The 23408-nt window shown below is 39.8% G+C and overlaps 1 protein-coding gene across 4 annotated transcripts in view; it reads left to right on the top strand.

Annotated features, from left to right (window-relative positions):
* TDRD1 (tudor domain containing 1) overlaps nucleotides 1–23408 on the top strand; it is a 49787-nt gene that overhangs the window by 163 nt on the left and 26216 nt on the right. For 2 of the 4 annotated variants that reach the window (XM_042960732.1, XM_042960733.1), the window contains exons 2-9: nucleotides 8159–8489; nucleotides 10733–10782; nucleotides 17932–18076; nucleotides 20179–20284; nucleotides 21004–21067; nucleotides 22040–22144; nucleotides 22371–22553; nucleotides 23066–23209. In XM_042960732.1, the coding sequence (XP_042816666.1) occupies nucleotides 8159–8489; nucleotides 10733–10782; nucleotides 17932–18076; nucleotides 20179–20284; nucleotides 21004–21067; nucleotides 22040–22144; nucleotides 22371–22553; nucleotides 23066–23209 (1128 nt within the window). Of the gene's footprint in view, nucleotides 1–2468; nucleotides 2695–7690; nucleotides 7756–8158; nucleotides 8490–10732; nucleotides 10783–17931; nucleotides 18077–20178; nucleotides 20285–21003; nucleotides 21068–22039; nucleotides 22145–22370; nucleotides 22554–23065; nucleotides 23210–23408 lie in introns of those variants that run through there. The other 2 variants (XM_042960735.1, XM_042960734.1) reach the window with 2 other exon arrangements.

Genomic DNA, 23408 nt, shown 5'->3' on the forward strand with positions numbered 1-23408 from the left:
CTGGACGGCGGGGTTCTCGGGCACCGGCGGCCGCCACCACGGCCGGGCTTCAGAGACGGGGCGGGGTCGGCGGCCCTTTTGCCTCCTACCAGGTCAGGGTTCCCAGGCGCGTGGCGGAGCGAAAAGGGACTGCGTGAGGCCTTCGGGGCTTCAGTCGTTGGGGACCGGACGTTGGGCGCTGGACGTTAGGGTCGGGCGTTGAGGTCGGGCGTTGAGCGGGCACAAGGGGCCTGGAAGTGGAGAGAGGATGGAAGGGTGTTGGGGCCCTCGGAGCCTTGGCTGGGAAGGGCAGGTTTAGGGTTGGAGGTTGTGGTGGGGGAGGGGCGAGAGCCGTAAGACTTGAGCCCCCGGGCAAATTGGCGGGGCGGGGCGGGGGGGGGGAGGGCTCTGCCGTAAGTTTAGAAAATAGTACTTCCGGGCGTGATCCTCCAAAATGTGAACGTTCCCTGGGATCCCATTCGAGGAGCTGTTTTCTCTGGTCGCCAAAAGAAACTAGTTTGTGGATTCAGTCACTGCTTTCGTTTAGCTTCGAAGCTGCCTGTGCAAACGACACTTAACGCTGCCTAGACTTTCCCCCTACTTCCTGCCTTCTGTAGGGAACGTAGATGCGCCATGGCTTTAGCGGGATACGGGCGAGCCAGCCCTGGTTCCTTTGGCGAGGGTTTGTAGCGTGTCTGCTGGGCGCCAATCACAGTTAGCACTTGAGTCCTTGCTATGAATACGCTGGCTTGGTTGGCCTCTGGAGTGTGAGAAGGTGCTTCTAGTTTCCTTATTGAGCTCTAAGGGTATTGAATGCGAAGCGGCACGGTCTAGGAATCAGACCTGGATTTTCATCTCCGCTGTGCAAGGGTGCTCGCTCTGGCGCGCGGGGGTGTGGGGAGGGGATGGTTGGCAAGTTAGTTCACCCGCCCAGGTCCCCCTCGCTCAGCTGGAGGAATAAGGACATAGGAATACTTTAAACCTCAGATTACTTCAGTGGGCAAAGTAGTTACTCATGAGTAGAAAAAGTTCTTGGTGGGAGTGGGATAAAAGTAAAGTCGAGATCATAGCTGCCTTTTACGCACTTTGCGAGCACCGGCCACGGTGCTAAGTCTTAACACACATTCTCAAACTTAATCCTCATGGGTAAGTGTTATGAGGAAGTGAGTAAGGTTGGCCGCGTTTTGCAGAAACTGAATCCTAAAATGAAGTGATTGGGGTTGAGATAGCATAGCTGAAAGAGGAAGATGAGCCTTTGCTCAGATTTGGGTCTGACCCGCTTAAATTTAAAACTTGTGTTCTGCTGAACCATTGGGTTTCACAGCTTTAAAACTGAGTGTTTCCTTTGAGTAGCCATTCTCTCTGAACGCGTGGGGGAAAGCAAAAGCAAACATCAGAGAAGAAAAAATCACAGCTCAGTATCTGTTGCAAGTACTTTTGGTATTAAAGGACAATGCACAGCGGTAAAAATTCACTTTAGCCTCTAGGCTGTAGTGTTCTGGGAAGGAAGGAGAAGGCTTACTGTCACTGGTTGCAGATGTATGCTGGGATGCTCCTGGCCACATGGAAGAGGGGGGAGCGGGATCCCAAGGGAGTAAAAGAAAAGGCTTGCCCCTCAGGGAGCTTCATGTTTTATTGATGTCAAATCATGAAGCCCAGAACACAATTTACAATACAAAGCTAAGGCCTTATTTTTGCCTGTAGAACTCTCAGTAGTCACTTCCATTCCATTGCTCTTTTATTACATCAGTGATTAACATAAATTTGGGGACCCTCCTAATTAACCTCTTGTGTTAGGTTAAGGAAATACATAACTAATTCCTATGGATTTGGGAATGGTTATAAATTCTTACCACCAGTAGCATGTAAAAAATAGTACATTGTATATAGGGGAAACTGCTTGTTTTACAGCTGGGTAAGATTAGCCTATGAGATCTCATGACCCTTGTAACAGTGTCTGATACCTCTCTGTACCTGTATACCGGAAGTCAGTAGCCCGAGGTTGGGAAGCATGGCATTATGGAATAGTGCCTGCCCACTCCAGATTCGAGCATGCCCAGTGATTGACACAGGATGAAGCCAAGTAGGGATAATTGCAGGTTTTTTACAAGTGTTTTTTAATGTCGAAATACATGTGTTAGAATTGATAGAACTGTAGGGGCACCTGGGTGTCTCGGTTGGTTCGGCGTCTGGCTCTTGATTTCAGCGCAGGTCATGATCTCACAGTTCGTGGGATCAAGCACAGAGCCTGCTTGGGATTCGGTTTCTCCCTCTCTCTCTGCACCTACCCCACTTGTGTGCACACATGCACTTTCTTTCTCTCTCAAAATAAATTAGAAAAAGAATCGATAGGATTGTAAATCAAAAAAGGCATTTTTAATACGATAATAAACACTTTTTAAAAAAATTAAATTCTACAAGATCTTAGGTAATTGCAGGTTTTACATGCACTCACAGAATTCCAGGCTGCCGCTCCAAAAGCTAGAGCATGAGTGGAAGTGGTTAGTGTTCAAAGTAAGGGGGAGTATGATTCTGCCTCCCTGCTGTTGGCTCACGTCTGCAGTCCTGTGCTCTGTTAGAAGAAGCATGTCTATATGAAGGTTTCAGGTGAACTAGAGAAAGTCCAGACTTGTGAGGACTCCGGAAGGTGCTACATCAGCTGGTGAAGGACCTGGAGGAAAGTTGACCTGGTGGGACATCTCAGATATTTGAAAGGTAGTGATTACAGGGCAGCAACAGAATTGGGGGGGGGGGGGGGAGGAGTGGATTATCTTATAAAAAAGAATGCAGTACAGTTGGCTGTCCAAAATTAAAGGAAGTTAAAAGCCTCTAGTTATAGAACAGGTCTTCACCACTATTTGCTCTGGGCGTTGGAATGAAAATTCCTGAATAGGGTGAGGCAAGTGAGGTGTCTTTCTAACCTACATATTTCACCTTTTTATTTGCTGCTTACACTTGTACATTGGGTCTAAGACTGATTCTGTTGTTCCTGAAGTCAAATTTGTTGGCTAATTTTTGGAGTTTGTAAGAGTGGATGTAAGACTTGAGGTTTTGCTATTAAATTTCAGAAAACCTCATAACATGATGTAATTCTCTGTTTAAGACTGCCAAATGTAATTTCAGATAATGAATTTCATTTTTCCTGTCGAGATTGTCATGAAAATAGTGCAGCAGTGTCTTTTAAGTAGTTTTCTATCAAAAGATTCAAATACCTGGGGCGCCTGGGTGGCTCAGTCGGTTAAGGGGCCGACTTCGGCTCAGGTCATGATCTCACGGTCCATGAGTTCAAGCCCCGCGTCGGGCTCTGTGCTGACAGCTCAGAGCCTGGAGCCTGTTTCAGATTCTGTGTCTCCCTCTCTCTGACTCTCCCCCGTTCATGCTCTGTCTTTCTCTGTGTCAAAAATAAATAAACGTTAAAAAAAAAAATTAAAAAAAAAAGATTCAAATATCTTTTGAATACTTCACTGTACAAAAACACCATGGTGGGTGCTATGGGAAATCAGGGGGTTTTTGTTAATGGTTTTAAGAAGACATGGTTCCTGCACTCAAGCTACTTAAAATAACCTAGAAGACGGACGTAATTGTCTATAGCTAACTGTAATACAGGGTGGAAAGTGACTGTGGATTGATTGTCAGCCTTACTAAATGACAAAGTTAGGAAAGGCTATTTTGGGAGTTACATGTTGTGTATTGAGGGTCCCACTGGTGTCTTGAGAAGAGGACTATACCCTACTTTTGTGGTTTAAATATTACTTGATCCTTTACTTGGTTTAGAATTAACTACACTTTAGGAGAAATAGGCTTAATTTAAATGTAATAGTAAAATTTTAATTTTTAAAGATATTTTAATCTTTAAATTTTTTTTGATGTTTATTTTTGAGAGAGAGCATGAGTGGGGGAAGGGCAGAGAAAGAGGGAGACAGAGTCTGAAGCAGGCTTCAGGCTCTGAGCTATCAGCACAGAGCCTGATACAGGGCTTGAGCTGTAACTCACCAGCCGAGCCATGAGATCATGACCTGAGCTGAAGTCGACGGTTAATCAACCAAGCCTCCGAGATGCCCCAGAGATGTTTTAATCTTTTTTAAAAATTTGTTTAACGTTTTATTTATTTTTGAGACAGAGGCAGAGCATGAACAGGGGAGGGTCAGCGAGAGGGAGACACAGAATCTGAAACAGGCTCCAGGCTCTGAGCTGTCAGCACAGAGCCCGACGTGGGGCTCGAACTCACGGACCGTGAGATCATGACCTGAGCCGAAGTCGGCTGCTTAACCGACTGAGCCACCCAGGCGCCCCGAGATGTTTTAATCTTTAAAATGCTTTTTTCTATAAAAGTAATTCTTATAATTTGGAAAATTATATATAGTGAAAAAGATTCCTTTGTCAACCTACTTTACACAACACTCATTGTTTTAAAATTTAATGTATTTCATTGATCATGCTTACATGCAGGGGTTATTTTTTTTTCCAGTCATTATATTGAATATACAGTGTTTCTGATTTTTCATTTGCTGTTCTAACACATTTCACAATATTTTTAAAACTAGGACCCTAAATGGTAACGTTAATATTCTATTTAGTAATGGCATCACAGTTAACTTTTTTCTCCAGTATTTTTCATCATTTTAAAAAGGATTTTTGTTATTTAGGATTATTTTAATGGGATGATGTCTAGAAGTAGAGTTGCCAGATGAGTGACTAGGAATGTTTTTAAGAAAACATCTATATCTCAGGGTGCCTGGGTAGCTCGAGTGTCCGACTTCGGCTCAGGTCATGATCTCACGGTTCAGGAGTTCGAACCCCACATCAGGCTCTGTACTGATAGCTCAGAGCCTGGAGCCTGCTTTGGATTCTGTGTCTCCCTCTCTGCCCCCCCCCCCCCCCCCCCCCCCGCCATGTTCTGTCTCTGTCTCAAAAATAAACATTAAAAAATGTTAAGAATATGTTGATATCTTAAGAACGTATACTTAAAGACATACATATACATATGTGTATGTATGTATGTATATTCAAATTGTCTCCCAGTAAGAACATATTACTTTATATTCCCTGCAGTAATGAGTGTCCTTTTTAATCACACTCATGCTGGGTAGAAAATAAGTTACTTAATTTCAATTTTTGTTTTTTATTACAAATGAGGTTGAATGTTTTTACCCCTATGTTTATCAACCAGTCTTCATCTTTTATGCATTCTGTTCATGACTTTTGCTCACATATTTCATTGGTATCTATCAGTTGTGCTGCAAATAACAGAAAACTCATGGGTTTATTTGATGCCATAGCAAGTCTATGCATAGATCAGAGCTGACGAACTGACTCCAGGTTACCGCCAGAGACCCCAGGTGCTCTGCCTTTCCAGCTCTATGAACCTTAGAGTGTGTGTTCTTCCTTTTGCTTATTTAAGCTTCCTGATTGCGTTATAGGAAGAAAGGGGTGAAGGATCCTGCTAGCCAAACCTGTCCATGTTCATCAAGAAAGGACAGAGCTTTCTGGGAAGTTCTCCTCAGGAGGATTGATTATGGCCAGTGTTGTCTCTAGTGCCAGCTGACAAATCGGAGGTAGAAGATGGCCTTTTTGGGTCACAGTGTCTGCTACAGTATCCGAATGTTTTTACTATTTATCCCATTTTTAAAAATTTTGGTGTTGAATTTTTCACCTATGTGTTAATCTTTATTTCCTGGCCTCTTTGCTATTTCTTGGAAGTTTTTGTTTTATAGAGTCATGTTTGCTATAATTTTCTTCGTGATATTTTACCACTTTTAAACAAACAAAAAACCCCAGAACGCTTCATCTTCTAATGTAGTTGTTGTAGGCTGATTCCCTGGGAAATAAAACCTGAGATGGAGGTTTGTGTACTGTGATGAGCGAACATGGCATTAGTGTTTCTGGAGTTTGTTGGGGTGGCCTTTCTAGTCCAGTATATGCCCAGTATTGGAAAAATGAATGCTTTTGGTTGTATTCATCGTGGTATTTAAAATATCACCATTTGCTTTCTGTGTCTTGGCAACTGTCTAAGGCACTCCTGACATTTAAAAAAAATTTTTTTTAATGTTTATTTTTTTCTGAGACAGAGCATGAGTAGAGGAGGGGCAGAGAGAGAGGGAGACACAGAATCTGAAGCAGGGTCCAGGCTCTGAGCTGTTAGCACAGAGCCCAACGTGGGGCTCGAACTCACAAACCGTGAGATCATGACCTGAGCCGAAGTCAGTTGCTCAACCGACTGAGCCACCCAGGCACCCCAGCACTCCCGATATTTTTGAAGTTGAGTTCTATTTTTATCGGCTATTAATATTAGTATTCCACCTTTTTTTTTTGGTTGTTTGCATAGCATGTGTTTTAGTTCTGTTATTTACAACATTGCTACAGAATTTTGTTTTATCTCTGCTGCTTATGCATAACATTTAGCTGGATCTTTTTCTCCCTAAGTCTTTTTCTCTTTTAATTGAGACTCAATCACTGATACTTGGATTTGGTTCTGTCACATTTGATGTTTTCCACTGACCATGCTTGAATTTTTTTTTTTTCTGTTAGACTGAGATTTTTTCTTCAGTAATTTTATTTTTTTCTTCAGTAATTTTAAATTCATGTATTGTTTTTGTCCTTCTAGTAGTTACCCTAATATGTTAATGCATTTTTTTAATAAGTTTATCCGTTTATTTTGAGAGAGCACATGTGGGAAGGGCAGAGAAAGAGAATCCCAAGCAGGCTTTGCACTGTCAGCATGGAACCCGATATGGGGATCGAACTCTGGAACCGTGAGATTATGACCTGAGCCGAAACCAGCAGTTGGACACTTACCTGACTACGCCACCCACACACCCTGGGAAATGCACATTCTTTAAATTTCTTGTACAGAGTGTGTGGCATTACTCCGTATTCCTACCCTCACCCAGTTTCCCCTGGAAGTTACTTCTCTTTTGTAACTCAGTGTCCACGGTATTTCTTACCACGTCCAACTTTCTTCAGTGTAGGTGTGCTTTCCCTGGCAGCTGCAGGATCTCTCACTGTGACTGCCTATCTGCAGGCCTTGTGTTAGGGATCTTTCCAGGATCTGGTCCTCAGAGAGTTCCCCACCTTTGAGTGTGCCTGTGTGTTTCTTTTTATTTCATTATTTTTTTCTCTATCGTCATGGATTAGGCTAGGCCTAATTTAAAGCAGGAAATGAAATAGGCATTTTAGGACACCAGGAGGAGGACTTTTCTGCTATTTTTTTATCTTCTATTTAAAACAATGTTAAGCAACATTTAGATGATACTCATACCAGTTTAATTTTTTGTGGCTTTTTTTTTTTTAGCAGTTTTGGAACGATAGGCAGTTTTGCCTGCAGTCAATAGACAAGCGGTGGTAACTCACTACACAAAGAAAAGTTGTTTGTCCACTTTTTATTACTTCCCTTGGGCAGGACACTTAGTGTTCTTTAAGAGTAAGAGAAAAACAACAAGCCAGCATAAGGTCTGGATGGAGGTTTTTCAGAGGCACGTTGCAACAATATGCTACCTTCTTTTCAGAGAAGGATGCACACAGATAATCCTGAAAAACAATAGATACAAGTTACAGTTTATGGAAGCGCAGCTGGAGATGATCAAAGCAGAGGCCTTGGGAAGAAAAACAGATCACATGGAGGTCAGCTGAAGCAAACTGAAGGATGGCTGGGAAGAAAGGAGCTAACCTGGGGGATGAGAGAGGCGGGGACGGAGGGGGGTGGCCATTGGGGAGCTGGGCTCAGCAGATACAAGGTCATACCATCTAAATAGGAGCCAGTAGAGAGATTCTAGAAAGGTAGGCAATGACCCGATGAAAACAATGCCCTTTATTGTATTTCACCTTTAAGTTGCATGCACTGAGTTGGAAATATTTCTTTTAAAATGTGAAAGTTCTATCGTTTGAAAAGCTTTTTAAAGTAAGAAACGGTGTCTAACTCTGAGATTATTCTTGATGTCTCTTGAGTTGTTAGTTTTTTGTCTGTGGTTGAATTGTGTGAAACTTGGGAGTTTGTACTTATCGATAGAGAATCGAATTGTTTTTTTTCTTTTGCCTTTAGGCCAGGCTGTGATATCACAGTTACCTCTGCTTTGGAATCATTCAGGAGCATTACCTGTTACCTAAAAAGAAATCACCTGGGCCTACAATGCTTCTACTTTTGTAATTAAAAATTGCCTTGTAAATATGCTTCTTCCCGTAGACTTCTGTGAATGTTGCATCGCCGTGTAGTATGATGTCCAGAAATCATTTGGAGGCATCTACTTATAAAATGACAGAGCCATTTAATTTTGAGAAAAATGAAAACAAGCTTCCACCATGTGATTCTTTAAGAAGTCCTGGAGGACATGCTAACCACCCTAACTTCCGGTTGAAAAGTCCAGAGAATGGAAATAAAAAGAACAATTTTTTGCTTTGTGAGCAAACCAAACAGTATTTGGCTAGTCAGGAAGACAATTCAGTGTCTTCAAACTCTAATAGCCTCAGCAGAGAGGTGACTGGATCCAAAGGAGACAGGAAAACGTTGCCTACAGGTAAGTGGAAACTACAGGTTTAATACTTCTTGATTCTGGTGGTTTCTTTGGCTTATCACAAGTATGTAATTACACACCCATGGGCTATTAACAGAATAATGAAATGGCTACCTTATAGTATTTGCATTTAAATATGAATCTAGAAGGAAAAACCAGGTGTCAAGTAGCTGCCTTTGACTAGATCCATCACAAAAAGGATTCCTGAGGAGAGAATGTCTATCTCCAGAGGAGCCCCTCCCACCCCCACAACTGAAGGACTAGGAGTGGAGAAAGGAAATACTGTACTCTGGCTTTTTATGGGAACTCTACAGATTGACCATATTTAAAAAATACTATGCAAATTGTATGCATACAAAAGCTCACAAAAATGTAGCTAATACATTAAATTGTTTCATGAGGTGGTTTTTGTTGTTTTTTTTTTCCCCCTTTAGTCCTCAGTCCTAAAAACCTGGTTTTTAAGGAGTCTGGGCCCTGGATGAATGTGTATCAGATACGATCTTTTAATGTTATGGTGATGTAGTTCTGGCACGGGGTTTTCCAAGAGGTCAAAACTATTTTCTGAATCTCAGAAATCATTTGCTGCCTTTGTTGTGCCAACTTCACGCTGGTGCAAAAGCAAAGATGAGTAAACCAGTGGTGCTTGTTAGCCCCACGTAGGGACACCAGCCTGGGTTAGTGCTCACCGAGTTTTTCATCGATATGCACTTGTAGTTAAGACAGACAAAGGTGGAAATGCCAGTTTTACTAAAGTACGTCCTTGACAAAGCAGTAAGAGTTATTACGAAATCTTGAACCTTGCGTACAGGTATTTGTAGTAACAAAATGGGAATTATCCCCAGCTTCTGCTTCATAACGAAGTATGAAGAGCGTGTGTGTGATTGAGTTCTGAGCTGTATGGAAACTTTTTTCTTTGAACATCATTTCTACTTGAAAAGAATGACAAACTCTGGTTATTCAGATCTAGAGATGTGGCAGTCTCAAAAATGAACAAAGTGAGCCTGTGGCCTCAAGGAATACACCTGACAGTATTTTGTTGCTAATGATAAAATTCGAGCTTTTATGCAAAAATGAGAATTTCAGGAAGCTTGTATCTGCCACTGTGTGTGACAGCTTCTCAATACTTAAAAATAAAGACTGTCCTCGTGAGATGCAGAGGGATGTTAACTAACACACGTGAATTTTTCACTATTGTAAAATGAAATCGTCCACATTTGGAAGATCTGCGTAACTCAGAGTTTCTCAGTCTTTTCCAAATGACCAGTGTGTGATGTTGCGAAGTCACGTATGGGTTAAACATGTATGAATGAATGTGCGTTCATGAATCAAAGTGCAAACATATAAATCCACTCAAGGTGCAAGATGAATCAGTGGATTTCGGTGTCACATTATGAAAAAGTTTTAGATTCCACCTTGCAGCTACTCCTTAAACTACCTACCCCTTGAGTTTTGGCATGATATTAAAGGAAAATATCCGTAATTATCTGAGAAGGCCGTTAAATACTTCTCCTTTTTGTAACCATGTGTCTGTGAGAGGCCAGGTTTTCTTTATATGCTTCAATCAAAGCAACATATCACAGTGGTTTGAATGCAAAAGCAGATGTGAGTCTATCATTAAACCAAACATTAAAGAGAGGTGCAAAAATGTAAAACAGTGCTACTTATAATTTTTTTTTGCTTTAGAAAATGTATTTGCTTTAAAAATAAAAACAACCATGTCTACATGTAATAATTTATGTTTAAATGTTTTCAATTTTAAAAGTTTAAAATTTCTAATTATAATTTCTTTTTTTTAACATTTTTTTAAATTAAGTTAGCTTTAATTTTAAATTAAGTAAGCCCCGGTGTGGGGCTTTCAGCTCACAACCCTGAGATCAAGAGTCACATGCTTTATTGATTGAACCAGCCAGGCGCCCCTTAATTTCTAGTATTAGTGAATATCGACAGACATGAGCCATATAAACAAAATCTCTTTGAGGTTCTCAGTAATTTCTAAGTGTGTAAATGAGTTTGGTGTTCAAAAATGTCTGAGAACTGCTGCCTTAGTGAATTGAGAAAAGTTCACAGTAAGAAGATTGGTATTTAAGGAAGTTTCAGGCAAATCCTTTATCATTAGGAAAAAGTAGGATTGTTTAGTGTACCTTTAAGGCTATTATGGTATAATTTTATTATTTGAATATCTAATTATGGTATTGTACATTTCTAGGAACAAAGTAATATTTGGCTTTTATGTTTTCCCTCTCTAGGAAACTCAGTGTCACCATTAAATGTTGCAAACAATTCACCACCCAAAGAAGTAAGTAGTAGTGTGATGTGTCCGGACTTTTTTTTTTTTTTTTTTTTTTCTGTTTTGCGGTTTTGTTTGGGTAAAAGATTCTAAACATACTTTGTATTGTGTTAATGAAGAATTATTCAATTTTCAGGTATTAGTCAAGGTCGAGCTTCCATTTCTTTAACCTAGTACCTGTTTTTTTTTTTAATTATAATTTTTTTAATGTTTATTTTTGAGAGAGAGAGAGAGAGACAGGGTACAAGCAGGGGAGGAGCCGAGAGAAAGGGAGACACAGAATCCAAAGCAGGCTCCAGGCTCTGAGCTGTCAGCACAGAGCCCGACTCGGAGCTCTAACTCAACAAACAGTGAGATCATCACCCAAGCCAAAACCGGACGCTCAACCCACTGAGCCACCCAGGCGCCCCTAACCTAGTACCTTTTAAAAACAATTCTTTCTTTTTAGATAATTGTAGATTACCATGCAATTGTAAATGCAACTCAGCAGTTGACGTGCAGAAATAATACAGATCCTGTGTAGCTGTTTCCCCGTTTTCCCTATGGTAACTTGCTAACTTGCTGCAGAACTTTGTATAATATGACAACCAGGAGATTGACAGTGATAGAGTCAGGATACAGCATTTCCATCATTCCCTTGCATGCTTTTTTTATGGTCCTATCCATTTCGCTCTTGCCTTTACCACTTCCTTAATCCACGGAAGCCACTAAATCTAATCCACATCCACAGTTTTGTCATTTCAAGGATGTTGTATAAATGGAGTCCTACAGTATGTAACCTCTTGGGATTGGGTATTTTCACTCAGCATAATTCTCTGGAGATTCATCTAGGCTGTTGTATCCATAATTCTGTTTTTATTGCTGAGTAGTAGTCCATGGTTTAACATTCACATGTTGAAGTACATCTGTATTGTTTCCAGTTTTTGACTCTTCCAGCTAAAACTGTTCTAAATATTCACATGCAAGGTTTATGTGAACATAAGCTTTTTGTTTTTGTTTATTTTTGCTCTGGGACAAAGGCCCAGGAGTATAATTTCTGGATCATACAGTATCACATATTTAAGAAACTACTAAAGTGTTTTCTAGCATAGCTATACCATTGTATGTTTGCACTGAGAAAATCTGCATCCAGCATCACCACCAGAATTTGGCGGTGGTTGTATTTTTATCGCCCCCATTCTCATAGGTATGTGGTGATATTTCATCGTGATTTTGTGCTCCCCCTAATGGCTAATGATAAACACCTTTTCACGTACGTATTTGCCATGTGTATATCCTTTTTGGTGAAATGTTTATTCATACCTTTTGTTCATTTTCTAATATGGATTGTTTATTTTTTAAACTGCTGAGTTTTGAAAGATCTTTATGTATCCCAGATTCTAGTCTTTTGTCAAACTTGTGATTCACACATGTTCTCTCCCAGTCTGTAGCTTGTCTTTTCATTCTCTTACTAGGGTGTTTAGCAGAGCAAAAGTTTTTAATTTTAATGATGTCCTGATCTATTTTTCCTTTTATGGATTATGCTTTTGGTGTCCAGTCTAGAAACTCTTGCTACTTGGGCTTCAGGAAAAAAAAAATTTTTTTTCCCAAAAAGTTTTATAGTTTTACATTTAGATTTGTGGTCCATTTTGAGTTAAAGTTGTGAGACTTAGGTCAAGGTTGATTTTTTTTTTTTTTTAATGTCTAATTTCTCTAGCCCTATTTGTTAAAAATGATGTATTTCCTCCACTGAATTGCTTTTGTACTTTTATCAAAAGTTAATTGGGCATATTTGTGTGGGTCTATTCTGGATTTTCTCTTGTTTTCCATTGACCTATCTATATATTCCTCCCACAATACCATACATTACTGGAGCTATGTAGTAAGTCTTGAAGTTGGGTACTGTGATTCCTCCCACTTTTTTTTTTTTTTTAAATGTTTATTTATTTTGAGAGAGATCGACAGAGCACGAGCGGGGGAGGCGCAGAGAGAGGAGGAAACAGAATCTGAAACAGGCTCCAGGCTCTAGGCTCTGAGCTGTCTGCACAGACACTTAACCGACTGAGCCACTCAGGCATCCCCCCGCCCCACGCTTTTTTTTTTTTCATGATTGTTTTAGCTTGTATGTAGCTCATATGCCTTCCAATATACATTCTAGGATAATCTTGTCCATATCTGCAAAAAGTCTTGCTGAGATTTTGATAGGAATTGTATTAAACCTGTATATCAACTTAAGGATTATGGGTATCTTTGTTGTGTTGAATCTTCCAGTCCATGAATATAATCTCTCTCTTCATTTTTACTTAGGTCTTTGATTTCTTTCATTTCGTAGTTTTCAGCTTATAAGTTCTACGCACATGTTATTATATTTACACCTAGGTGGTTTTTTTTAGTGATTGTAAATGCTATTATATTTTTTATTTCCATGTGTTGTCATGTTCGTGGCTAATATATATAAATATGGTTTTGCATGTTTCTCTTGCATCCTGTGACTTTGCTGAAGTCACTTTAGGGATTTTTTTTTTTTTTAGACATACCTTGGTATTTTCTATATAGGCAATTTTATCTTCTGCAAAGAGGAACAGTTTTATTTCTTTTCAATATATGTGCTTTATATTTCCTTTTTTTTTCTTTTTTTTTTTTTTTCTTTATTGCACTGGCTGGAACTTCTAACCCTGTGTTGAATAAGAGTGGGGACAATGGATATCTTGCTTTATTTCCAAACTCAGTGGGAAAGCATTGAGTCTTTCACTATTAAGTGTAATGTTAGCTGTAGGCTTTTTGTAGATGAGCCTTATCAAGTTGATGAAATTTTCTATTTCTACTCTTTTGATGGTTTTTATTGTGAATCAGTGTTGAGTTTTTATTTTTTTTTAATGTTTATTTGTGAGACAGACAGACATAGAGGATCCAAAGCAGGGCTTCGGAGGGAGACAGAGGATCTTATGTAGGCCCGAACTCAGGAGCCAGGAGATCATGACCTGAGCCAAAGTTGGACACTTAACTGACTGAGCCACCCAGGTGCCCTGGTGTGGAGTTTTTCTAAATGCTTTTTCTTCATTCATTGATAATTGATCCTTTAGACTGTTAATTTGGTGGATTTCGTTGATGTTTTAAAATATTCTTTGGGGCACCTGGGTGACTCAGTTAAACATCTGGCTCTTGATTTTGGCTCAGGTCACGATCTCATGATGGGTCATGATGTGGGTCATGAGATTGAGCCCCGCATTGGGCTGGGCACTGGGCATGGATCCTGCTTAAGACTGTGTCTCTCCCCCTCTGCCACTCCTCTGCGTGTGTGTGTGTGCTTGCGTGCTGTCTTCCTCTCAAAAAAAGAAATAAACGTAACCAGCCTTACATCTCTGGAATGAATTCCACTTTGTCATGGTGTATAATTATTTTTATATATTGCTGAATTACATCTGGTATCATTTTGAGAAGGATTTTTACATCTGTTTTTATGAGCAATGTTTGTAATTTTCTCTTTTTTACTGTCTTTGTATGGTTGGGGAGCAAAGGGAATACTAACTTTCTGAAAAAGAGGTTGTATAGGACTGGTGTTAATTTTTTAAACATTTGGTAGTATTTGCCAGTGAAAACCAGATAAGTATGAAGATTTATTTTTTAGGAGTTTTAAAATTATTTCAATTTATTTAATATTTATAAGACTATTCAAATTATGTCCTATTGTGGTGATTTGTGATTTGCGAGGAATTGGTCCATTTTGTCTACATCATGAGATATATATGTGTAGAGTTCAAAGTATTTCACTATCATATTTGTCTTCATGGTCTATAGTAAGATACACATTGTTTCATTCCTGATACTGATCATTTCTGTCTTGTTTAGTTTTCAAACAGTCTTGCGAGATCAATTTTATTGATCTTTTCAAAGAACCAGGTTTAGTTTCATTGATTTTTCTCCCAAGTTTTAATTTTTAATTTCATTGGTTTCTGTTTTTGGCTGTATTGTTTCCTTCTGTTTGCTTTGAGCATTATTTTTCTTAGTTTTTAGGTTCTTAAGATGGGAATTTAGATTATTGATTTAAGACTTTTCCTCTTTTCTAACGTGTGAACTTAGTGCTATAAATTTCCCTCTTGGCAATGCTTTAACTGTGTCCTACAAATTTTGATTTGTCATATTTTCTTTTTTTTCAGCATTTTTTATTTCCTTTGAGACTTCCTCTTTGACTAATGAGTTCTTTAGAAGTGTATTGTTTAATTTTCAAATATTGGCAGATTATTTGTTACTGCTACTTCAAATTTGAGCCCACTTTGGTTGAAAACCATCCTCTGTATGTCTTAAAATCTTTTAAGTTTGTTTTATGGCCCAGTATATGGTCTTAGTATACGTTCTGTTAGCATTTGAAAACAATGTCCATTCTGCTGTGGTTGGGCAGAATGATCTGTAAATGTCTAACAGAATCTGTTGGTTGTTGGTGATCTTGAGTTCTTCTGTTTCTTACTGATCTTCTGTCTAGTTCTATTCCTTGTTGAGGGAGGGATGTTAAAGTTCTGATGATCTGTTTTCAGTTTAGTTTTGCTTCACAAATGCTTCTATTCTAGAAGTCTGTTGTACTTACTGTATTTTTGTTTAATATGTTCTTCCTCCTCTTTTGTCCAGCGTTCTTTCCTTTATCATTTCCTTTATGTTTAGAGAACTTCCTTTAGCCAGCCATTCTTATATAGGATAGGTCTGCTGGTGACAAATTCTTAGTTCTCTTTCACTCAAGAATGTCTTGATTTTGGGGCGCCTGGGTGGCGCAGTCGGTTAAGCGTCCGACTTCAGCCAGGTCACGATCTCGCGGTCCGTGAGTTCGAGCCCCGCGTCAGGCTCTGGGCTGATGGCTCGGAGCCTGGAGCCTGTTTCCGATTCTGTGTCTCCCTCTCTCTCTGCCCCTCCCCCGTTCATGCTCTGTCTCTCTCTGTCCCAAAAATAAATAAAAAACGTTGAAAAAAAAAATTAAAAAAAAAAAAAAAAGAATGTCTTGATTTCTTCTTTTCTGCAGGATATTTTTCCTAGATAAGTTTCTCAGCTAATGGTTCTTTTCTTTCAGCACTTGAGAAATGTTGTGCTATTTCCTTCTGTTCTCCTGGTATCTGATGAGAAATCTATTCTCATCTGAATTATTTTTTCCCCATAGGTAAGATGTGCTTTCCCTGTCTCTGCTAAGCTTTTTTGTCTTTAGGTTGAAGAATTTGACTAAGATGTGCCTTTGTGTGGATTTTTTTGATTTGGCTTGGAATTTGCTCACCTTCTTGATTTTGTTGATTTTTATCTTTTGCCAAATTATGTGACTTTGGGGCATTTTTTTTTTTTTATTTCAGAACTTCTTCAGTTCTAATTGTTTATTTTTGAGAGAGAGTTGGGGGGCAGGCAGAGAGAGAGGGAGACAGAATCTGAAGCAGGTTCCAGGCTCTGAGCTGTCAGCACAGAGCCAGACCTGGGGCTCAAACCCACAAACTGTGATCATGACCTGAGCTGAAGTCAGATGCTTAACTGACTGAGCCACCCAGGCATCCCAGGACTTCTTCAGTTCTGCCTTCTTTCTCCTTCTGTGACTCTGAAGACATGAATGTTAAATATTTTGTCATAGTTCCATAGGTCTTTGAGACTCTGTTAATTTAGTTTTTTTTTTCTCCACTAGGTTTTTTCTCTGATGTTCAGATTAGGCATTTTCTATTGTTCAGTCTTCAAGTTTACAGATTCTTTCCTCTGTCCCCTCCATTCTGCTAATTGCATTTAAAATATTTCTTCTTTTACTCTTCAGTTGTAGAACTTCCATTTGGTTCTTCTTTATATTTTCCATTTCTTTGCTGAGACTCTTTTCATTTGTTTCAAGTGTGCTCGTAATTGCTTATTACTTATGACTGCTATAAAATCTTTGTCAAATAGGGGTGCCTGGGTGGTTCAGTTGGTTAAGCATCTGACTTCGGCTCAGGTCATGATCTCGTAGTTTGTGAGTTTGAGCCCAGCATCGGGCTGTGTGCTGACAGCTCGGAGCCTGGAGCCTGCTTGGGATTCTGTGTCTCCCTCTCTCTCTGCCCCTCGCCTGCTGACAGTCTGTCTCTCTCTGTCTCTCAATAATAACTAAACGTTAAAAAAAATAAAAAAATCTTTGTCAAATAAACATCTCTGTCATCTTGATGTTGACATCTTTTTTTTTTTTTTCCCATTCAGTTGTGATTTTCCTGTTTTTTAGTATGGCAAGGTATTTTCTATTGAACCTGGCACATTGGGGCGTTATGTTAATGAAATGCCGTATCTTATTTAAACTTTGTTTTAGCTGGCTTCCTCTGACACAGAGGAAGGTGGGTGCTGCCAGGTGAGAGTAGATGTCCAGGTTCCCTACTCAACCTCTGACACTCAAGGGGATGCTCTTCCTTACTTCGGGTGAGGGTGGGAGTTCCTGACTCCTCGTGGGCCTCATGGGATACCTCCTCCATGGCTGGGAGTGATGAGTGCCTCTTGACTGACGTGGAAGTCAGGTAGAGTGGGGAGAGAGTAAGCGGGCCAGGGTGGGGAGTTGGAGGCGGTGGGAGAGTTTGGAGACCCTCGTCACTCTTGAGTGGTGGTGAGAAGTCCTCATTGTCCACAAGGCCTTCTCTTCCACTTCCCCAATAATGGTGGTGAGGGGGAGAACTCGTACCTGCCGGGTGGAAGTCCAGGTTCCCCATGTGGTCTTCATGGGGAGACCCCAGGGATGAAGTGCCAGCTCCCTACCCTAGAACAGGGCCACAGCTTTTTTCCGTGGTGTTTGTTTAGGGTAGAGCAGTTATTGATGAACGTTTTCTGTATTGCTGTGCTGCCTGTTTCCTGGTCATTTGGTTAAAGAGAGCAGACTTTTTGTTGGGGCTTTTATTGTTTGTACCATTTGGCGTTTCTGGGTTGCTGGCTTCTCCAGCACCCTGTCTGGGGTGTATGAGAGAAAAGGAAAACTCAAGAAACTCGTTGCCTTGTTCTCTGGGTCCCAAGTTTCCTAGCCTGTCTGCTGCTTTCTGTCAAAGTCAGCTTATGTTTATTTACATAAACGTCCAGGGTTTTTTAGTTGGACTTAATGGGAGGAATAGGGAAAAGTACATCTACCTTACTTTCTCAGAAGAGGAAATCCCAAATACAGTATTAAAAAAAAAAAAAGTACTACCAAGTTTTAATATTGCTATTCTCTTCTCTTAATAGAAGCCTAGCAATAATGTGCCTCCTGCAAAGTCAAAAAAAATGCACAAGTTGGTTGGGAATTCCTTGTCCATAAATAATTCAGCACTCTTCAGATCCTTAGGACCTCCTTTTCGATCAACAACTTGCCATCGATGTGGCCTGTTTGGTAAGCATATTTCCCTCTGGTGTCTGGATTATTTTTTCACACATTTGAAAAAAAATATATATTATTTTAGGGAGAGGGGTGGGGAGTGGGAGAGAGAGAGACAGAAAGAGGATGAATGAATCTTAAGCAGGCTCCACGCTAAGCACATTGCCTGGTGTGGGGCTCAATCTCATGTGCTCTAGATCTAAACTGATCACTTCATGACCTGGGCCGAAATCAAGAGTTGGACGCTCAACCGACTGAGCCACCTAGGTGCCCCTGAAAAATATTTTTATTATGGAAAGTTTAAAATTTATTAAATGTAAACAGTAGTGTGTGTGTGTGTGTGTGTGTGTGTGTGTGTACACCGTATACGCATCTCACCTTCGGCAGCTACCAACATCTTAAAGTTCTTGTTTGTCCGTACCTTTGCACTCTTGATGCTTCTTCGCCTGTTATTTTCTATAGTTTTGTTTGTGATAATATTGACATGCACAGACTCAGACCCTATCAAGATACAGAATATTTCTGTCTTCTTAGAACTTTCCCTCGTCATCCCTTCCAGTCTCTGTACTGCTAGAGGCAACCACAGTTGTTCTTGCACCATAAAGTAGTTTTCCAGCTTGTGAATTTCATATAAATGAAATCTTACAGTATTGACTCCTCTGTGTAAAGCTTTTTTTTTCATTTAGAATAATATTTTTCAGATTAATCTTTGTTCTTTGTAATTTTTGTTAAGTAGTATTTGTATGATTATATCACTGGATTGCTTGTGTTTAGCTTTGGCTGTTATGAATAGAACGGTCTACATATTTTTGCCTAAGTCCTTGTGTAAGCATAGGTTTTCATCTCTCTTGGGTACATAACCTAGGAGTACAACTGCTAAGTCAAAGGGTAGGTATATGTTGAACTTTAGAGGAAACAGCCAGACCATTTTCCACAGTAGGTGTTTCATTTTATGTTCCTAGTGGTACTGAATTCTGGTTGCTCCACATCTTTGTTATTTGGTGTTGTCAGTCTTTTCAATATTGGCCCTTTTCCTGGGTGTATAGAGGTATCTCGTTGTGGTTTTACCTTGCATTTCCCTCATGATCAGTGAGCAGTATTTCATGTCCTTACTGGCTATTTGCATAGTTAGCTTCTTCGTGTTTTTTTCTATCTCTTTTAGAGAAGAGGCATTCGAAGTCAGCCAGGTTTTATTGTTGTTTCGTAATGTGCTTTGTCTTGGTTTTTTAGATGACATATTTTTTTTCTGCCTGTATACTAATAGGATTTAAAACATTTTTTTAAAGTTTATTTATTTTGAGAGAATGAGCATGAATGGGGGAGGGGAAGAGAGGGGGAGAGAGAATGCCAAGCAGGCTCCGTGCCGTCAGCACAGAGCCTGATGTGAGGCTTGAACTCGTGAACCGTGAGATGATGACCCGAGCCAAAATCGAGAGTCAGATGCTTAACCGACTGCACCATCCAGGTGCCCCACTAATAGGATTTTTTAATACTTTATCTAAAAAACTTCCTGGGTTTTTCTGGGTGTGATTCTCTTGATTAGTTTTTGGTTTGTATTTTTTTAATGGCACAAGATAATAAGCCACATCAGTCTGTTTGCCCAAGTATGTTCTTACGGCCACACATTTTCTGTTTCCTTTGATTGCTTTTTTAAAAACATGTATTCTGGGCTCTACTTTAGGAAGGTTAGTTATCTGCCTCTCATATTCATCTTTGCATTCCTATTTGCAATTTGAGAGGGATTTGAAAGTTTAATCTTAACACCTAATCATAAACAGCATAATCCTTTTCAAGTAATCTTTAAAAGAATTTTTAAAAAATAAAAGAGAGATAGAGTGTGAGTGGGGGACGGGCAGAGAGAAAGAGTCAGAAGCAGGCTCCAGGCTCCGAGCTGTCAGCACAGAGCCCGACACAGGGCTCAAATTCACGAACTGGGAGATCATGACCTGAGCCGAGGTCAGACACCTAACCGGCTGAGCCACCCGGGTGCCCCTCAGGTGATCTTGATGTGATTAATGGCATGTGTTTGATATGTCTGGTCTTTGAAAATGTCTTGCTCCCAGCAACAAATGCTTGGAATAAACACTGGCGATGTGGTGGTGGGGTGTGTTCTGTAGGGTCGCTGAGGTGCTCACAGTGTAAGCAGACGTACTACTGCTCCACAGCATGCCAGAGAAGGGACTGGTCAGCACACAGCATCGTGTGCAAACCCGTTCAGTACAAGTAAGCGCGATTTTCTTATTCGTTAAAAGTAAGGTGGTTTTTTTGTTTTGATAGTGTGACGATCAAATGAGGTAAGCAGGCAATAACTAGGTAGAAGTTACTTTTTATTGAAGCATAACGTAAACATAAAAGCAAATCTGAAATGAACAGCTCTACAGACTTAGGACTGAGTTTTCATGAATATAATTTTATTAAATGGTACATATTCAGTTAGAACTTAAAGTGAGTTTGTGTTTGTAATGATGAAAGCTTTAGAATGCCTTACTTTTATGTAATCATGTATTCTTTCCTGAATTTTGATGAGGTAGAGCTCTCACAATGTCTCTCGAATTGTGATTTTAAAATACAAAAATCCTACTGGCATGGTATTTACCAGTTTGCAAAGCAGTTTCCATCTATGACCTCATTTGATCCTCGAAACTGTTGAGGTCGTGTGAGGATTATCTCCATTTTGCAGATAGGGAAGCCGGGACTTGGAGATCGTGGCTGTATATATCCCTTTTAATTAGGTGGCTTTGAAAGAGGCGGCAAGCCCAGTACAGGGTAAACCATTTCATAGCCAGCCTTGGACTGTTTTGCTTTGTTACTACTGTGATTCTCTCTGGAAGAAGCTGTTTTTCCCTTTCTGGATTCTATTGATTGAGCATTTAACATCGTTGTGGCCCCTACTCTTAATTGGCTCTGTACTAGAAGTATTATAATCAGCTGCTTTATTTCAGTTTCTACAAACGTGAAGATAGTAAATCACCTTTTGAAACTAAGAACATGGAAGTGAAAAATGAGGTATGATAAACCTTTTGCCTTTAGAGTAAACTTTGAATGACTTTTATTGAATTAAGAGGACTTAAGCTAAATAAAATACTTACCCCTGATTTCTACATTTCACCAGTGTTTATTTCTAAGTGATCTCCACTCACAGTGAGGCACCAAGGGGCTTGAACCCATGACCCTGAGATCAAGAGTCATGTGTTCTATTGGCTGAGCTTGCCAGGTGCCCTGCACCAGTGTTTATTTAAAAACAATTTCTTGTTGAATAGATCTGTACATCTTAACGATCAATTGGGTGACTGTTGGGGGTCTTTGAGCATTGTGTGTGCCCGGCTCTTTTCCCCAAAGGACTTGAGAAATGCTGTGTCTCAGTGTAACTTCATTCAACTCTTGAGAGAGCCCCTTCTCCTGTAGTCCCTGCAGGCACATGTTCTCTGGCTTTGTGTAACAGCATCCTAATACAGGGCTCTGTGACCAAAGGAGCATTTTTTCTGTAATACTACTCTTCCATTTAGATAACTCTATGGGCTAAATCATTCATAATCTGAAAAATACTAACAGTGTCCAGCTCATGTCAACAGATAATTTTTAGCCTTCTCTAGCTGGTCCTAGCTTCTACTTAAAAAAAAAAAAAAAAAAAATCTGACTTCCTCAAATAATCATTGCTATAAAATGTTAGCAAGTACAAACTTAAAATGCTAAGCCCCTCTTTTTATTTCATAAACACAACATTATCATCACCATTATGGCCTGATTCTTAAGTGATCCCAGTGCTTTGTACACTGCCTGTAGACAGTGGGTTTTATTGGCTCTTGAAAGTACACGCTATTTCTCTACATTCTTGTTGAAGCCTAAGAGGCTATTTTTGCCTCAATTCCAGCAAGTAGTGGTCACGGTATCACTGAAACATGTGTTTATGTAAATAACTCACTTTTTTTTTCTTGTTTTTTTTTTTTTGTTTGTTTGTTTGTTTGTTTTTTAACCCAGGGTCACTACCCTCTTGGACTTACTAAAGAAATAGCCACTTGTGCTGATAAAATAATGTTTTCTGATTTGAGAAGTCTACAACTCAGGAAAACCATGGAGATAAAGGTATTTGTTTAATTTATATAGACAGACATCCAAAGAACTATAGCTTTTTGTTCCTTGTTTCCTATTTTCTGTTTGAGTTTATAAGATAGCTACAAAATATAACCGATGTAATTGGTAAGGATTGCAAAACCTGTAATACCTTTTTAAAAACTTATTATAAAACTTTAAGAAATTCATATTTGCTTGTGTTCTCAGTGAGCTACTGCACCTTTTCTGTCTTTGAAAGGGTACAGTTACTGAATTCAAGCACCCGAGTGAATTTTATGTGCAGTTATATTCTTCAGAAGTTTTGGAATACATGAACCAACTTTCCGCGTGCTTAAAGGAAACCTATGCAAATGCGGTGCATGAAGAGGATTATATTCCTGTTAAGGGGGAAGTTTGTGTTGCCAAGTACACTGTTGACCAGGTAACCTGTGACGAAATGAATGATTTAAGATGATGTTTTAATTTACTTTGCTCATACAAACTCGACACCAGAGCTTTTAATAATGCATTTGATGGCTTGACAAGAGGCTCTGGTCACACTCCTCATTCTCTTCCTCGGTCAGTATCGCGGGTGTGTCGGGTGACCTCCTTCCTGCCCTTGCCCCCTCCAGCTCTGTTTACAGGCTCCTCAGTCGCCAGTTACAGACTGGCAGACTGTGAGTCCTGGATGGTGTTTATTTCTGCGGCGGAGGCATTAGTGTGTCTTAGGGTCTTGTGGGCTAGAATAACCCGGGAAGAGTTGTGCCTATTAAAGTCTCCTAAAAAGACAAATTTAGGGGTTTCTTAGCCAGATTCCTAGAAAATTAACCTACCAAGTGCCTCAGCAGACCAGTAGCCTTTCCTTTGTGCGTTCTGTAGATTGGCTGAGGGTTTTCAGGCGTAAGGTTATGAAACGCTGTTCTGAAGCAGGGCGCCATTCTGTTACACTTTCAGACCTGGAACAGAGTAGTAATACGAGATGTTGATATGCTGCAGAAGAAGGCACAAGTCTTATATATTGATTATGGAAATGAAGAAATAATTCCGGTAAACAGAATTCACCAACTCAATAGAAACATCGACTTATTTCCTCCATGTGTGAGTCTTTTTCACTTTCTAAACTCCTAAGTGTCTCAAAGGAGCTCTTTTTAATATTTTGATGGGCACCGTATTTGCTTGTTCGATACTGTGATTGTTATTGTTATTATGAAAAAACACCTTCTGGTATATTTTTCATCTTTTACCAAGTAGATAAACAATCATTGGCTTTCTTGGCTCCATTTAATAGGCCTTATTT

This window comes from Panthera tigris, chromosome D2 (genome assembly GCF_018350195.1).
Source record: "Panthera tigris isolate Pti1 chromosome D2, P.tigris_Pti1_mat1.1, whole genome shotgun sequence".
Taxonomy (NCBI): domain Eukaryota; kingdom Metazoa; phylum Chordata; class Mammalia; order Carnivora; family Felidae; genus Panthera; species Panthera tigris.